The 18,789-nt window shown below is 38.4% G+C and overlaps 1 protein-coding gene across 14 annotated transcripts in view; it reads right to left on the bottom strand.

The window, feature by feature from the left end:
- Positions 1 to 300: 300 nt before the first annotated feature.
- tcf12 (transcription factor 12) overlaps positions 301 to 18,789 on the bottom strand; it is a 354,049-nt gene continuing 335,560 nt past the window's right edge. For 11 of the 14 annotated variants that reach the window (XM_069910856.1, XM_069910855.1, XM_069910861.1 and 8 more), the window contains 5 exons: positions 10,404 to 10,518; positions 10,109 to 10,271; positions 9,517 to 9,746; positions 3,673 to 3,823; positions 301 to 2,557 (listed from right to left, as the gene is read on the bottom strand). In XM_069910856.1, coding sequence (XP_069766957.1) covers positions 3,681 to 3,823; positions 9,517 to 9,746; positions 10,109 to 10,271; positions 10,404 to 10,518 — 651 coding nt within the window. In that variant the 3' untranslated portion in view covers positions 301 to 2,557; positions 3,673 to 3,680. Of the gene's footprint in view, positions 2,558 to 3,672; positions 3,824 to 9,516; positions 9,747 to 10,108; positions 10,272 to 10,403; positions 10,519 to 17,806; positions 17,949 to 18,789 lie in introns of those variants that run through there. The other 3 variants (XM_069910867.1, XR_011348679.1, XM_069910869.1) reach the window with 3 other exon arrangements.

The following is an 18,789-nucleotide window of genomic DNA, read 5'->3' as shown; positions in this document are numbered from 1 at the left end:
AATGTATTCAAAGTGACCACAAACCTTGATATTGTTTACCACATCACCAAAGGGTATACTTTTCAGAATTTAAAATTATTTTGATTTATTATTAGCAAAAAGGCCCAAGTGAAAAGAGCAAGCTAGCAGTTTTGTGCATAAAACAAGTGCAATCTTTTTATGGAAGAAACTTAACCAGCAGTTAAGCAAATTCATTACACTTGTCTCTCTGCAATAGGGAGAGTTGGTGACTGGGACAATTCATTCACATTTTGTTTTCAGAACATTAGGGATTCATTCATGAAGAAACATTAAAAGTCATTTGTCTTGTTAAAAAAGATGGCACATTTATTGCTACATAAATGTTATATATACACACATATTGTGGTTTCTGTTGTCACTGGACAGAAATCTTTTACTTCTTGCTGTTGCGTAGAAAGGTTTATCAACAATACCTTAAATTTGACACGGGTACGAATCTGCATTAACCAACAATGGAAACTGGAGAACAAGATGTGAAGCAACTTATCTCAGACATTTAGCTTGTACAATATTCCATAGGTACTACACAGTTTTAGCTAGAACCTACTATGTTCTTAGGATGCTATTTTATTTTCTGATATTAATGGACAGGTTATGGTAAATAACCCTACCTTCTGCTACCTAATATAGTAAAATAAAGTAAGAAACTTTTTTTACTGAAAACTTTTGATTTCAAAAATCTAGAAAGAGTAATATTTAGAATTCAAGAAATTTTCTTACAAGATTATTGTATAAAAGACTAGCTACAGTGAAAAATAAGCCAAATGTTTCTTTTCTTTTGAAGCAAGCTTCTGGGCATAATGCATCTATAATAGCCAACGGGAAGGAAAGCTCAGAGCCAGGCTTGGAAGGCCAGAATGTGGCACATCGTCTCTTTAGCACATTTAAACAACTGTTAGCTCATTAAAAGTGAACTGAACAAGGCCACAAATACAGAAAAATAGGTGTTAACTGATTTTGAATTAGTCAACATGAATCAATCAGATTAACAAAATCCGACAAAATTTGTCAACAAAAAATTCATGATGAATCCTTCAAAAGCAAGTGTTCGACATTCCTATTTGCCCATTGTGGCAACTTGTACAGATTTTCCTTTGTTGCCTTAGTGCTTGGAACAAAGGAATGCATTTGTTCGTTTTGTGGAACCAATTGCCAACATTCAGATAACAGTGAGTAACTGTATCAGGTATTTTCCCTTTGATATTCCTTTTGAATGGAAGACAGTTTAAACAGAAACAAAGGAACATTAATCTACACATAAAAAAACCCCACAAAGATCAGCCAGGAGGAATCGCAAAGAAATTCTAAGTGGTTTAAAACAACTCATATGAGTCAGTCATATTGGCTTCAAAGGTCAGGGCAGTTGCAATTCTGACTACATCAGTCTCTGAATCTCGATCCACTGACTAGCCATGCAGATAAGGAGATATCAAAAGCAAAGTATGGTCTCAGAAAGCTGGTGACTTTCCTCCCTCCAGATTTTTAATTAAGCTGACAGCATTATTTTGTCCATTGTCAACACTACTGGCCCTGGTGAACCATGGATTTTATCAGCTCTCCAACACTTTCAGAGCCTGAAACCTTCGATTTGCTTCTGTGCCTAATTACAGCCAACACTTCCACGTATACTAAATGTAGTATTAAATGCTTGAAAAACAAAGTAATTCTAAAATTAGAAAATGTTCTAATTTACACTTCACGTTACAAGTTTTACTATGGAGCCTAGAAGCTTAAAAGTTTGTAAAATTACAAATAAAACAGATAAGAATGGGTATTTACTTTTAAGTATGAAGGCAGCTAACTTTATTTCAAACTAAGTGAAGTTATGATCAGACCTGCCCTTTTTCAATAAAAACAAGTTCTGCTATTACAGCAAACTATCATGAGACAGGCTTTGAATATAATTTAGCAAAAAAAATGTGACCAGAGAACAAAAAAAAACGCACCAACAAGGAATTTTCTGATTCATGGAAAATGCGATTTGTGTGGCCAAAGGAATGGAGAAGACAGTGAAGATGTCCCATCCTTTTTTAAGACACTAATAGGTTGTGGTAATGCTGGGGTCAGAGCTCATTCCTGCTATGTTCTCTGGATGGGAACGACTTTTAACAGATACTAGCATCAGCCCAGCTGAAAAATGAAACATCAGATTTTAACATTTCCCTTTTAAAGTAGACTTTATAGTTCAGTAGCAATAAATAATTTTTGTCTTAAATGCATTTCATCAACCAACAAGTTTAGGCACAAGGCAACTTCAACAAACATTGAGATCATTGCAACAGTCTCTGATTGTGTGGAAGCAATACTGCTTGCAACAGATTGGTGGGGACTGTGGGCCAAAATTCAGATTCGGGTCAGACAAATGTTCAGTGGGTTGAATACGATGCCATATTGATCAAGAGATTGCTTCTGGGTTTCAGGTTCAAGTGCGTTAAGTTTTCCAACTGTGGCTTTATGAAAGAAAGTTAGTTGGCTGGTTCCTTGTATGAAAAGATGATTCGCTTGTTATTTTACAAAACCGATCCAGACTTTTGACCTGCAAGAAAATATTAGAAAGAGTTTGTAACTGCAAGCAAACCCAAGAAAAATGACATCGCTTATAAACATGGGAGTTAAGCCTGAAGTATGCTTGACCTTCACCTCATCCATTGAGAATGTGGAACGTCATGCTTGCATTTTGTATGTAAATACATCAAGTTTTGTTAAATGCACACATTCCCAATCCAAATGATTGCATGACTCTCAGTCTAAAGTGCCATTGATCTGTATCCTGCTGTTAATTCAATGTATTCTGTACGTGCTTCATTCACGCTGATTTTCTGGAAGAACACTTCTGTAATCACCTTGGTTTTCCATCAGAGAATCTGCTTCCCTGTCCTTCCTGAACTGAAATCATTTCACAGTAGTTCCAACACAGATTGCTCATTAAACATTTCTTTTCACATAACTTTCAACTCTTCAACAGCCACACATTTGAAGCTGGACTTCATAGCTTTCATATGTGCACAGAAAACCAAAGTGGCCACATATGCAAGGCATTTTGGGGCAACATGATGCTCATTTATCAAAATTACAAAAGCTTGAAAGGGAGCAGAAAATATTCAGATATATATTTATGGAAACTTGGACTAAATTGCAAAGGAGATGCATTTAAATTACCAAATTTACATGAAGTTGAAGTATTGGATAATGTATCTAATTTATTTATCCACAGAGCCATGCAACTGCCACATTTGCTAAGTTCATGTTGCAACTGTCCACAAATTTTAAAGAACATTTTCAAGTTTCCAAACATTTAAAGCTAATAAAAAGAGAAATACTGTATAGGCAATGCATTTACAGCATTTAACTCAATGTCACTTATACTTGGCTTAAGTACAAGTGAGAGCTCCTGGATTTTAATACGTCAAGGTAATATAACTAATTTCGTTAAAAACCCTGATATCCAGCGCCTATGGGGATTGGCAGATGGCAGACAAGTGAATTTCCTGGTTGCTTGAGATTGTGTGTTGTGTAATTGGCTTACATATATTTTACCTACTTATTTCCTGCAATTTCTTTGCAGGCTGCTTGAATTCTGGATAGCAGGGATTTTACTGCAGTTTACTGGAAGTGATGCCGGAGTTGACCATCAGCTTTAAAGAGCAGTACCTGGCAGTTTACAAATGACCCATAGGGTTGGTAGTGTCGCTGAGTCCGGAGTGAACTGCAGGATGTGTTGCTGGTGCATCTACCGATGCGGCAGATGCCTTCTCTTCTTCTCTCCTTTTAAGGCAGGCTGCTTTAGGGTTAAGGTTCCTCTCTGCACATTTGAAAGAAAAAAAATACATCAACTATCTCGACAACAAAATAATTTGCAGATATTGATGAATAAAAATCCAAGTGCACGATTTAATAACCCCAGTTATTTTATCTGACAAAGCCCTCAATTTTTCTGGGAGATATATCCTTAAAGTGGGTAAATCGGCAGCAGTTCTGACAGGAGGGACGGCAGAATCTGAGCTTTGTTGACCCCCAAAATTCCATGTAAGGAATCATCACAGTCCCTTGATTAATTTATATTAAAAAATGATAGCGCTGCCACTGGTGTGGACCCGTGGAGGGCGGAGTCACGCTCCTCCACAGGGACCAACAGCCAGTCTGACTGTCATCAGCTCTTTTCAGGTTTTAAGTAGTCTGTTAATGGAGCCAACGGTCATTTAGTTTAAAATCGCGTGACTGCGGGATCTGGGCCCAAATTGGCGGCATCTATGAGTGACAGCAGCCATGAGGGGCTGCAGACTTCAGGGAAGCTAAGGACTGGTGCAGGGCACCAGAAAACGGGGAGACCACCACCACATTACCCCCCCCCCCATCCCAGTTGGAGAAGCAGAAGAGACGACCCACGAAATGGTGACCATGGCGGCAGACCAGAGACTGAAGAACATACAGGCAGCAGGTTGTAGGCGACTTGGGGTGAGGAACCCATGCAGGTTGCGGGCTGCTACCGACACTGATCAAGGGTCTCGCGGACTGGCTGAAGGGATTACAAGGTATCTGAACAAAAGGATGTTGGAGGCTTCTTGATCGTGTCAGAGGTGTGCACCTGGAGCTAGGGTTGCTGAGGTTTGTACTGAAGGTTGTGTGGCTGCAGGAGCGCTGGAGGCGAATCCATGGACACTGGGAGGACTCTCTTTTGCTTCTCTTTCTATGAAATTGCCACTGGGCAATTTCTGCTGATGGTGAATCTTCATCTGCCTTACATTAGACGAAAGGAAATTTTGTGTAATATCACATTTTCTGTTTTATTACACGACGATACAATAATCTTGAATTAGAAATGAGGAACAGGAGCACATCACATGGCCTGCCAGGACAGTTCCAGTATGGCATCACATGCTCACTTTTGTCTCAAATTCATTTACACCACGTTTTGCTTGATACCAGAAAATTCCACCATAGGAGTACCGAAGTCTCCTGATCATCCAGAGTCAATCTGAATGTCAATCTGAATGTCAATCAGAATCGTGGCGCAGGTTCAAAGGGCTGAATGACCGACCCCTGTATTTGATGATAACAAACACTCCTTTGAAGTGTATCCATTGTTGTAATGTCGGAAATGTAACAGCAATTTCTCACAAACAGCAAAAAGTTTCTGACTTTTATGGATCAGCTTTAGTGGTTCTTTATGGATTAATTTGTTTAAAATAATTTTTTATTTTTCACACTGTGAACCATATCAACCAAAATATGTACAAACGTTTCTCATTAAATATACACAGTGGGATTTTCTCTCTTTTTTCCTCCCCCACCCTCCCTCCCTCCTTTCCACCCCCCACCAAAACCAATAAATATTCAACATATACAATACAATAAAACCTTAAAACAATATCTTCACACAATGAAAAATAAACAAGAAAAATGTGTCATCTGCTCTTACACACTGGATCAAGTTGCTTTGTCTTCTTATCATTGTCCGACACAAGCCCTCTCTGTTATGTTCCATGTACGGTTCCCAAATTTGTTCAAATAATGTGACTTTATTTTTTAAATTAGATGTGATTTTTTCCAATGGAATACATTTATTCATTTCCATGTACCATTGGTGTATTCTCAGGCTCTCTTCCATTTTCCAAGTTGACATTATACATTTTTTTGCTACTGCTAAGGCTATCATAATTCATCTTTTTTGCGCTTTATCCAATTTGAGGCATAATTCCTTACTTTTTATGTAACTTAGAAGAAAGATCTCTGGATTTTTTGGTATGTTATTTTATTTAATATAGATTTAGATCTTCCAAAAACATTTTCACTTTCGTACATGCCCAAATTGCATTTACTGTTGTTCCCATTTCCTTCTTACAGCGAAAACATCTGATAATGTTGGATCCCATTCTTTTAACTTTTGAGGCGTGATATATAACCTGCGTAACCAATTATACTGTATCATGCGTAACCTTGTGCTTATTGTATTCTTCATAATTCCAGAACATAACTTTTCCCATACCTCATTTTTATGTTTAAATCCTTTTCCCACTTTTGTTTTGGTTTATAGCTTATTTCATAATTTTCCTTATCTTAACAGCTTAATATACATGTTCGTTATAAATCTTTCAATTATCACTGTGTCTGTAATCTCATATTCAAAGCTGTTTTCTTCTGGTAATCACAGTCTGTTTCCCAATTTATCCTTTAAATAAGCTTTCAGTTGAAGATATGCAAACATCGTACCATGAGTTATTCCATATTGGTACTTCAACTGTTAATACATTATTTCCCAAAAAACAATTTTCTATTCTTTTGATTCCTTTTCTCTCCCATTCTCTAAAGGAAAGGTTATCTATTGTAAAAGGGATCAGTGGGTTTTGTGTCAATAACAATTTTGGTATTTGGTAATTCGTTTTTTTCCTTTCTAAGTGAATCTTCTTCCATATATTAAGTAAATGAAGCAATACTGGTGAGCTTTTATATTGCACCAGCTTTTCATCCCACTTATAAAGTATATGTTCCGGTACTTTCTCCCCTATTTTATCTAGTTCTATCTTAGTCCAGTCTGATTTTTCTCTTGTCTGGTAAAAATCTGATAAATATCTTAATTGTGCGGCTCTATAATAATTTTTAAAGTTTGGTAACTGCAAACCACCTTGGTTATACCTCTCTGTTAATTTATCTAACTCTACCCTTGGTTTCCCTCCCTTTCCACAAGAATTTCCTTATTATTCTCTTTAGTTCATTAAAGAATTTCTCTGTTAAGGGAATTGATAATGATTGAAATAAGTATTGTATCCTTGGGAAGACATTCATTTTAATGCAATTTACCCTCCCTATCAACGATAGCGGTAATTCTTTCCAATGTTCTAAGTCTTCCTGCAATTTCTTTATTAGTGGTTGATAATTTAGTTTGTACAGGTGGCTTAAGTTATTATCTAACCTGATCCCTAGGTATCGGATTGCTTGCGCTTGCCATTTAAATGGTGATTCTTTTTTAAAATTCTGTATAATCCGCGTAACTCATTGGCATCGCCTCACTTTTATTTGCGTTGATCTTGTAGCCCAATATTTCTCCATACTCCTTCAATTTCTTCTGTAATTATTTTATTGATATTTCTGGTTCTGTTAGGTATACTATGATGTCATCTGCAAATAAGCTGATTTTATACTCCTTCTCCTTTATTTTTATCCCTTTTATTTTATTTTCTGTTCTGCCAATGGTTCTATTGCTAAGGCGAACAATGAGGGGGATAATGGATTAGATGACCTAATTAATTTAAATTGGCTCGATGCATATCCATTTACTGTTACCTTCGCCAACGGTCCATTATATAATGCTTTAATCCAATTAATATATTTTTCTGGTAGATTGAACCTCTGTATTACTTTAAATAAATAGTTCCATTCTACTCTGTCAAAGGCTTTTTCTGCGTCTAAAGCAACAGCCACTGTTGGCTTCTTATTTCCTTGAACTGCATGAATTAGATGAATAAGTTTACAGACATTATCTGTTGTTCGTCTTTTCTTAATAAACCCAGTTTGATCTTGTTTTACTATTTTTGGTACACAATCAGCCAATCTGTTTGCTAATAATTTCGCTATTATCTTATAATCTGAGTTAAGTAGAGATATTGGTCTATATGATGCTGGTGTTAATGGATCCTTCCCCGTCTTTGGTATTATTGTAATTATTGCTGTCTTACATGAATCTGGCATTTATGGTTTAATTTTGAGGAAAAAATATCTTTAAGGTGTGTGAGAGATCGCACCTGTTCTCCTCTGAAATTAAAAATCTAGAGATCTTTTTTACATCAATCTGAGGTCAAATGCGATTATGTTTAGATGTCTCAGCTTGAAAGACAGACCCCTTTTGACAAGTGCAGATACCAGAGTGAAACATGAAAGTCTGCAGACGCTGAGATTGTAGTAAAAACACTCCAAAATGGCAAAGGATCTCATCTGGTCTCGTAGCATCCACAGGAGGCAAAGATATATTGTCGACTTTTTAGGTCTGAGCCCTTCTTCAAGGTATAAGCAAAAGGTAGGTAGGGATCTTAACTGAAGACTGGACAGAAAGGGGGAAAAAATGAGAGGAGGAGTTCAAACCAACAGCCAAAAGGTGTTAATTGGATAAGAGAGGTGCAAATTTACTTTAGCTCTGTGAAAGGAGACAGAGGGAAAAGGGAGAGAGTCAAGGAAGAAAGGGGAGGGGGGGATTCTTAACGGAAGCCACAGAAGTCCATGTTAATGCCATCAGGTTGGAGGGTGCCCATGTGGAAGATGAGGAGTTGTTCCTCCAAGATGCCTGCCTGCTTTTTGATTATACTGCGTACATTGAATAAGGGCTCAGGCCTGAAAAGTTGGACACTGGGAGACTGTCTGAGTTCCTCCAGCATTCCTGTGTGCGTTTTAGTGCAGCATCCACTAGGAATGCTTGAATTGCCCATATATGAATGACTGAGTCTCTGAGTAGGACAAACTGACAACTTTTCATCTCAAGAGGTATGACCAACAAAGCCACAACTCAAACAGTTCTGCGAACGGCCGCTAAAGGCGTGTGAAATTTAAAGCAAAGAGCATCACTAAGATCAATAATAAGCAGTACTGAGGGCAGTGAAGAGATGCTGTAAAAGTTAAATGGGTCAGGAATGAAGCTCACAGACAAAGAAGAATTGAACCTGAGGTTGGCTCACAAGAATATTAGACACTAGTCATTGTTGTTTCTCTCATCTGCTATCTCAGCTGGTCATTTGAGGCAGAAAGAAGGATTTGCATTTCTGGCAAATCAGGTGCCAGTCCAGTTTCAAACATGAATGCAAATATTAAGGCTTAGTTTATTTATTCGAGTGCACATTATTGCATCAACAAGTCAGAACTTTGGCAAGGGCTTTGAAGTTATGGAAGATTTGAGAAAAGATCTATTGTTAAATAAAGAGACATTGCTGCATTAAACTCTCCCCTCCAACTTTCTGATCTGCATGGTTGCCATGCCTCCAGAGACAGGCACCACAGCATTAGGAAGGGATTGAAATAGGTCCACATCATGATGTTCTACAACCTAAAGCTGCCATCTTCTGTGTATGTGTCAAATAGCATGTGGAACAATACATTTTGTGATTATTTTCCTTATTTTTCTCCCACATAAATTTCGAGAGAGCAAATGCTATTCTGCATCTCAAATTTCTGAACTCTGTTAGGGGAAATATTTGTTACCTGAACAGTGGAAACTGCCTGTATGTGGGATATGGTTTGAGATGAATCTTGTACCCTCTGGTTCCTTCCTCAAACATGCCTCCTCTACACTAGGAAGCTGATCATCCCTTTCCTATCTCAACCATTGCTGGCAGGTGACTCGGTGTGGAATTTATTCCATGTAGTTGGGTATAATTCTGCTGTTCATTGCTGCTGGCAGATGAAGTACTGACCATAAGTCTGACCTTCAGATGTGGTGGGCTCTCAGATATCCCTGACAACCACATGACAAACTGTTAGTGAAAGTTCATGGTCAACGCATGGCCTACTGACCTCGAACTTGTTGCTCCAGATTTAGGATGACAGTTACTGCCTGATGAAGAATAAGTAGCTTGGTTTGGGGCTTTTCACTTTTCAAATGAAGTTGACACATGCGTCCGAGCTCTTTAAATGCTTCGTTGATGTCTCTCACGCGGAGGCGCTCTCTTGCATTATTTGCCATTCTCCTGTCGCGCTCTCTCTCTGCTTTTTGCTCTGGATTAAGGTCCTCGTCTTCATGGTGACTGCAATTAAACAGGAGGTGGCAGTAAGTACCAGTCATGCAAGATATGCGCGAGCAACCAAGATCAACCTCTTGAGAATCAGGTTTATTGTCATGAACGTGTCGCGAAACGTGTGGCTTTGCAGCAGCGTTATTGTGCGTTACAGGTGCAAAATTGCTCTGAAGTACAATATTTAAAAACAATTAATTAATGCAAGAAGAGAAAAAGAAGTGAGGTAGTGTCTTCATTGTCCATTAAAAATTTGATGGCGGAGGGGAAGAAGGTAGTTCTGTAACATTGAGTGTGCTCCGATACCTCCTTCCTGACGATAGCAGTGAGAATCTGTCTGCTGTCAAAGGTAATTTAGCACATCACAGACTTACTTTGCCCTTCCTCTGGATGGCAGCTTGAGATCTTTTTTACATCCTTCATCATCTGACCTCTTGTCCTCAGATGAGAAGGAATCGTTTGTGTTCTCATCTTTCTCTTCTGTTTTGACTTCTGTCGGGCCCAAGACAGTCGACTGACTTTGTAAGCTTGATAATCCTGTGCGGAAATATAGAGACACCGGGTATAAAAAAAAACTCTTCCTCACAATAAACTACAAGTTATTAGGGCCATTAGAGTTCACAGTCAGTAAAATAACACCATTTTGAATTATGTTGCCCTAAAAATTACCTCTGTAGTTATCCTGTGCCTGGTTATTTATTTCTGCACTTGAAGGGGGAACTGTATTGGGGAGGATCGAATGGTTGCTATGGAGACTGACAGATTCATCCCGATGAGAACCAACCTACAAAAGATGACAGTTTATTCTACTTTTGCCTGTGATTAAACCATCACCCAGTTAATTTAAGCATAAAAATATCAACAAGAGGATCAACACTCTGCTGCTTTGATATAAATTGCTGAATAAATATAGAAATCTACAAAAGCTGTTTTGAATACAGCCAATTTTATATAATTATTTGGGCAAACTGAAGGAGGCTTGAGATAGCATGGAAGTACAACATTTCTATCGCTTCTCCAAATCACATTAAAATATACCTGTAATCGAATAAAAGGTCAATGTGAACATTTTACATGTGTTTTCTTCAGTGTTACTTTTCACTCTCCCCTCCCCCTTCCCCCGAATTAAACTCCAACCTACATTCTGCTCTCGTCAGCAAAAATCACTCTGCTGGCAGAACAATCCGAGAAGCATTGGTGGGAGGAAAAGAATGGACCAGATTTTGGGCTGGAACCCTTCATCAAAACCACTCTGGCCTGCAAGTATGAAACCTTTTCAACTATATGCAAAAGAGATCTGAAGGTTCGAGTGGTGTGGAAAACTCAACTTTGGCCATGATCAGGAAATTCAATGCGTAAGTATGGATGAGGACGAAAATAGTATTAAGAACTGGTTCTCAAATTTAGAAGCTCAACACGGTGAAACTCCAGGAATGACTACCGCATTTCACGTAACTAAAATATCCCTCGACAACTGAAATGCCGTTACAATCAACTACTTCTGGTGAATAGCCAGGATTTGATTTACTGATACAATGCATTTCAGCAAGATAATAGTGTTGCTTTATGCAGTGCAACTGCTGGAGTGTGACACGGATTAAATGCTCAAATTATTTCAGACAGTAATTTAAAGCAGACTCATTCAAGTCATGGCTAAAAGGTCAGTCATGCCAGTTGAGAAAAGGAAAATAAATCATCAGGTGCACAAAAGTTTCCAAATATTCATTGTGGCTAGTTTTCTTTAAATTAAAGTTTACAGGCTTAATTATCAGGGCTTTACAGATAGGGCAACAAAAGCAAAAGTTACTGGAAGTCATCTTTGAGGGAAAATAAAACAAATAACCAATCATAAAGTTGCTGATATACTGGAGAGAGGGGAAGCTCCTCTGGAAACTTGCCATCCAGTACAATGATGGGTGTTGAGCAGGGAACATGGGGAAATATCTACTCCAGAAACCAAGAAATGAACAGACCCAAAATGAACCACAGAGGCCATATCTCATCTCCACCTTGCTGATCTGTAAAAAGAGGGATGGGAGAAGTAGCCATAATGGGATTCAGTTTCTGTTCTATCATGGTTCAATTAAGTCTCCATTGAAGTGTAAGCTAAACTATTGTACACTCTAAAAAGAATCTGCAAAACCAAAGCTTCCACAAGATATAATCGGACTGATAAGTTTCAATTATAAAGAATAATTTCAGAGCGTTCTTTCGGCAGAAATATGACATATTTTCAAGTTTATTATCATTCGACTGTATATATACAAAACCATACAAAACAGCATTTCCTCAGATCACGGTGCACACACCTATTAGAGTGAAACAACAAAATCTGCAGATGCTGGAGAAACTGCAGGACATCCAGCGTCCAGAGGAAGTAAAGATATATAATTGATGTTTTGGGCCTACAGGCCCGAAACGTCAGTAAAACATCTTTATCTTCAATGGACATTGCGGGACCTGCTGAGTTCCTCCAGTGTTTCTGTGATTTCGAACATACTTAATTGATGAACTTCAGAAAGGATTTTTTAAAATGCTAAATATTTTTCTTCATATTTGGAGTTGGAACATCTACCAATCCTCATCAACATAATCAATGAAGATTCTAACAAATTAAATATTTTTGCTTCCTATAGTCATACTGAGTGGAATTCCTCACTCTTCCAAATCTGCTGTCAGAATATGATTTAACTTTAATAATTCAGAGTTAAATATGTATCAATATCAAGATGGATTTGGATTTGCTGTGACAGAACTTTAAAGTGTTTTTTTGACTCCAGTAATCACAGATCCACCAGTCCTCCTTCCTCGCCAACAAATGAGAAATGGTGCTCCCCTCTCATTGAACCACTGCGTGCTCCTGATGGACGTTGGAAACACTCAGTTCCTTCATAAATGCTCTTTATGTACAAGTTCGGGCACATGTGATCAGACAGCTGAGTTGGAGGCATCTTGCCAACTTGGACTTGCATAGCATTTGTCAAGTCTGACATTTCAAAAAGCTGCGGCATACCAAAACATGTCATTGTCTTGAGAAAGCTCTTTGGGATGGGTAGCATAAAAATGTCTCTCTCCCTCTCAAACTTTCCAATCTTATGAAGGAGCTAGGGACTCCTAATATATTCCAAACCCCCCCCCCCCCTTCTTTAAATAAACTCAAATAAATTGAAATGATAGAGATTCAAACATAGAACTGAAAGACAAAAGTCTGCAGATGCTGTGATTGCAGTAAAAACACAGAAATGCCTGGAGGAACCCAGCTGGTCTTGCTTTTTTTTAAACTCATGCTCTGAGGAAAGGCTCAGACCCGAAACATCAGTAATATATTGTTATCTCCTGATACTCCAAGACCTGCTGAGTTTCTGTATTTTTAATCCAATCATAGCAGCACGGTCGTCAACCAATTGTAATTTTGCGTGTCATATATTCAGGTTCCAAGCATTATCAGAATGTATAAATAAGAATGACATCATTCTCTTAGTGATAGAAAATGAAGTACAATTACCTACAATTTTCATTCAATATATATGTTAGGTTAATTCCCCTTCCATAATACAATAAGAAGGCAATTATAGTCTAATCTTTGACAGCAGCTCCAAAAAATACTGCCATACGGTACATTTATTGAGGCACGTGAAAAATTCAGATTCAATTTACTCAATCCCTATGAATCACATAATCCCTGTGACTGTACAAAATCCCTTCTCAACCCACTTGTAAACATCAGGTAACCCTGGTCTAATTAGTGGTCATTGTTAACAGGAGCTGTGAGCTCCAGGAAGAAAAATTTACGGAATTTTACTTTTTTTTTAGCCTTCACTGTCCTTTGCCCTGAAATTTTGAATGGGGATTTGATTTTGCACATGATTTATCTCTTATTTTGCCAAAGCTTGAATGGTTGCCGTTATGCAATTAAACATTTAAGGTTGTTTGACAATCCAGCCACCAAGTCTGATTGTTTCAGTTTAGGTTTCACCCCAATAAAATTGATTTCTATATGGCTGAACCTTAAAAATAATTATAAAAACACTTCAATTTTTTTTGGCTCCTGCTCAGTGTTTAAAATTATCCTCTTGAAGCTGTTCTTTGATGGCTCATTTTAATAGCCAAAGGCTGCTCACTGATGCTTATCTCAAGCATTTCGGATGATAATTACATCTTGAAAGTAATTATGGTTAAAAATATAATTGAATCAATTCCTTAGTAAAACATGTATCCTGCAATATATTTGCAATATTTAATAAGTATCTCTATCAGTTCATTCAGTACTTGAATTGTGAGTTGATCCCAACTGAAAGCAGAAAAGACCGGGCAAAGCAACAGAAACGTACCCTGAATCATTATGCAACAAAGATAGTTATTTTTTAATAGAACACTAATTAAAATGTTTGCAAATTTTAACTGATTTCACCCTGATGGGCAAATTGAAAGAGGGGTCAATTACGCTTTTTGATCTTCAGTATTTCCAATATGCTTGATCTTAAAAATGACATTCATGCTAATTCTCAATCTTCATGGATCAATTTTCATCAGCTAATGGATCACAAATTCACCACACTGCAATAATATTAGCACAACACCATTACAGCGCCAATGACCCCGGTTTGAATCGGGTGCTGTCCATAAGGAGTTTGCATGCTCTTCAGGTGTCTGTGTGGGTTTCCTCCAGGTGCTCTGGTTTCCTCCCACCCTTCAAAACATACGAGGTCGTAGGATTATTTGGGTGTAATTGGGTTTAAATAATGGAATCGGCTTCTAGTGTGGTGTGAATAAAATATAAAATATTCTCATCTCCACAATGGAACATGCAATTAAAATCTGAAATGAAATTGAGTAAATTACTTTAAATATTTTGTAAAAACAATTTTTAGAAAAGGCAAAAAAAAAACACCCGCGCCCTCATCCATTCACCACAAACCTGTTGGAAGTAACAAGCAGTACAGACAAAGGAGGATCAGAGGATGTTGTTCATTTGGATTTTCAGAACACTTTCGACAAGGTGCACTGGTAGATCTTCTAAACAAGATTGGAGCCCATGGTCTACAGGAAAGGTACCAATGTGGATAGCAGATTGGCTGACTGGCAGAAGGCAGAGTGGGATAGAGGGGGCCTTCTCTGGCTGGCTGGCGGTGACTAGTGGTGTTCCCCAGGGGTCGGAGTTGGATCTGCTACTTTTTATGCTGTATGTACACAATTTAGTTGATAGTACTGATGGTTTTGTGGCCAAGTTTTCTAATGCAATGTTAACATTCATTTCAAGTGGACTGCAATACAAAAGCAATATAACAAGCAGGTAATTGAAATCTCCTCATTCTGTTGTACTTTGTCAGATTGCCATTCGCCCAGAAACAGTGTGACATTGAAAGGCTGCTCCTGGACACATCTCGGAGACAAACAAGAAAGACTCCAGATGCATCTTGACAAGGCATTGGTCAGACTACCTTGGAATATTGCATGCAGTTTTGGGGCCCCATATCTACAGCAGGAGGTGCTGGAGAGGGTTGAAAGATCCTCAAAAGACCATAACTGCCCTCTTATTGGATCACAAGAATGATCCCAGGGACGAGGGAGTTAATGTATGAGGAGCATTTGATGGCTCTGGGCCTTTATTCGCTGGAGTTTAGAATGATTCTGGATATTGAAAGGGCTCGATTGAGTGGAGATGGAGAAGATGTTTCCAGCAGTGGGAGAAATAGGGACCAGAGGGTACAAACTCAGAATGAAAGGATTTCCCTTCAGAGCAGAGATGAGGAAACTTTTCTTCAGTTAGGGGGTGGTGAATCTGTGGAATTATGTTGGCCATCAGTGGGTACATTAAAGAAGAGGTTGATAGGCTCTTGATTAGTAAAAAGGTGGGGAGGAGGCAGGAGATGAGAGGAAAAATACATCAGCCATGATTTGAATGGCAGTGCAGACAACCTGCGCTGAATAGCCTAATTCTGATCCAAAGTGTCTTACACTTTCCCTCACAATGAGATAGGGCTCCTCTTATCCTCGCCTACCACCCCACCAGCCTCCACATCCAACTAAAAACATCCTGTACGTTGCCCAGTTTTCTAGCATCTTGAGTCTTTACTGTTTGACTTTGAGATGTATCCAAGAGCAGCTTTTCATTGTCTCACTGTTTCTGGCAAATGGTAATCTGAAAGTACAACAGAATGAGGAGGTTTCGATTACCTGCTGTTATGTCAGTGTACCCACATTCTTCAGTCAGTTCATGGCAATTAATCCACTGAATTCAAACAAATTTTGATTCTTGGAATTTCAGAAACTATATTTTAAAAAATCTTAACGCAAAGCTGCTTTTTGAAATCAGGCCAATCATTGAGCTGTCATCTAGTAAAGTATTGAAATGTAGCCCATGTAACCCTGATGGTGATGTGATGTGGGTACGATATCCATCTGGCATTTGTCGTGTCAGAATCTCAGAAGGCACAGGTAAACCCCGTTTGACGAATACTCGCTTTACGAAATTCGCTTATACGAAGAAATCCGTGTCCGCTTTTATGAAATTATAATGGGTTTTCCCTTTGATGAAAATTGCCTCCAATAGTAGTCAATGGGTCTTCGCTTTACGAATTTTCGGTTTATGAACTGTTTCTCAGGAACACTCTACCTTCATAAAGTGGGGTAGACCTGTACAAGATGTACCCGAGGGGTTTTGGCCAGCAGTACTTCAGATGTGATAGAGATTTATTCCAAAGGTTGAGCCAAAAATTAACGCCAACAAAAAATGATCCATATCAAGTATAACTAAATTAATGAAAGAGCTGTACATTATTTTTGTAGTAAGTGGGTACATATAATTTTTTAAAATTGGTTTTCAGGTTGTTTTTATTTTAGCTGAGAGTCCAAGTCACAGTTGCTTGCACACCATTTTGAAAAATCCCCAACAATTCCAGCAAACACAGTATCAAGGGGTTTGGTTCAACCACGGTATATTCCATATTAAAGAAACCACTTCAACTTAAATGGAGAAAAGGCTTTATTATGGCAATGCAGAACCTGAAAAATCTGTTCAGAAAACTGTGTCTATAATTTCTGGGAAGATGTGTAGAGTTAGTCAGGGTTAAAAAGAGGGATAGAATAAAACCAAGCCTTTTGGTCCACCAAGTCTAGACTGGCCAACACTAATCCTACATGAAATCCTTGTTTATTCTCCCCACATTCCCCATCAACCTCTCGCACATCCACCACCCACAGACAGGGACATTTTGATGTGGACAATTATCCTAACAACCAACATATCTTTGAGGAGGAGGTTATATTGACCTGGGAGCTCAATGATAATGTGTTGCAAAGTAAGCACTTGCATTCTAATTAATACAAACTTCTCTCCCTGGAATTATATTAAACATGATAAACTGGACCAAAAAGATGACTGTAGAGAATGTTTCTTACTTCTGCATGCTTCATCAATAAATCAACTTAAAACTTCAAAGCAGCAATTTATAGATCATCTGAACAGTAACCAAGAGGAGTAGCAAGGGCGAGAGGTTTAGGTCAGGAATTCCAGAACTGAAGACTTTGATAACTGAAGACATAACTTTAACCAAATCTGGGAAAGTGCGAGCGGTTTAGATTTGAAAGTGGAAAAATATTTCAGAAAGCTGTTGAGCTGGTTGCAGATAGAATGGGGTGAACCCATCGAGTCTGAATCAAGTTTGAGCATCTTGAAATAGGACAATGCAAAGATGATCTTGGCAGAGACAGGCAACATCACGAAGATGGAAGCTATAACAACGTCAAAGTTAGTTGGTCAGAACTCATCCCCCCTGGATTCCAATATAACCACATAGTTAGTCTGCTTCAGTACATTTTCTAGAGAGGTAAGGAATTTATTGGAGACAAAGAACTGTTGGAGGAACTCAGCAGGTCAGACAGCATCTGTGGGTAAAAATGACTGTTCAACATTTCAGGTCCAAACTCTTTATCAAGACAAAGACAAAGGGTTCAGACCCGAAACGTTGACAGAGTATTTCTGCCGTTTGACCTGCTGAGTTCCTCCAGCAATCTTTTGTCTGCTCAAGATTCCAGTATTTGCAGCTTTTATATTTCTCTATTCCTCTTACTTTCCTGAATGTCTGACGACAATGATGTTGGACTTTCGTGATGGTAATTTTTGTTCAACCAGCAGCACATCAGACTCACATTGTGGTGTGAAGAGGTGGTCATCAGTATTTGTAGAAAAACTTTTAAAATTGGATAGGCCATCTAAATTAAATTATGTTCAAAGGATTAAAAAACACAAAAGATAAAACATTTTACATCAAGTTAATTGTGACCACCCTTCACCACCACAGTTTCAACACATGATGGCGCCTCAGTGCAAGGCCTGTGCCCTTCTTCATAAGCAAAAAGCAAACAGGCATCTTAATTAAATACTAGAGAGTAAGAGGGAAGAATGGCAGGAGGGAGGAGTCCAGACCTAACAGCCCAAGAGCGTTAATCAGATGTGATAAGAGGAAAGGAGGTAATTGATTTTGGCTCTGTGAAAAGAGACAAGGGAAAAATGGGGGAGGGGGAGGAGAGTGTAAACAGAAACCAGAGAAGTCAATGTTAATACCATCCATTTGGAGGGTGCCCATTAGAAGATGAGGTGTTCAACAGGGATTGGTGTTGGAACCCCTAATCTTTGTGATATAGAGAAATGATTTGGATGAAAATACAGGTGGGTGGGTTAGCAAGTTTGCAGATGACACTAAGATTGGTGTACAGTGCAGAGGGTTATCAAAGAATTCAAAAGAAGATAGATCAGTTACAGAAATGGCAGAATGAGTTTACTCCAGACATACGAGATGTTGCAATTTTCAAGGTTAAATGTAAGGGGATCATAATTAATTGTATGGCTCTTACATGCATCGATGTACTAAGGATTGTGGGGATTCAGGTTCATAAATTCTTGAAAGTGGCCATACAAGTAGATGGTGCAGTAAGGAAATAGTATCGTACTGAAGCCACGTTGCAGTTGTATAAAACTTTGGTTGGGCCGCTCTTGGAATACTGAATGCAATTCTGGTTGTCCCATAACAGGAAGGGTGTGGAGGATTTGGAA

The sequence above is a fragment of the Narcine bancroftii genome, chromosome 14, assembly GCF_036971445.1.
Source record: "Narcine bancroftii isolate sNarBan1 chromosome 14, sNarBan1.hap1, whole genome shotgun sequence".
Lineage (NCBI taxonomy): Eukaryota > Metazoa > Chordata > Chondrichthyes > Torpediniformes > Narcinidae > Narcine > Narcine bancroftii.
This window is presented reverse-complemented; position numbering and strand designations above follow the sequence as displayed.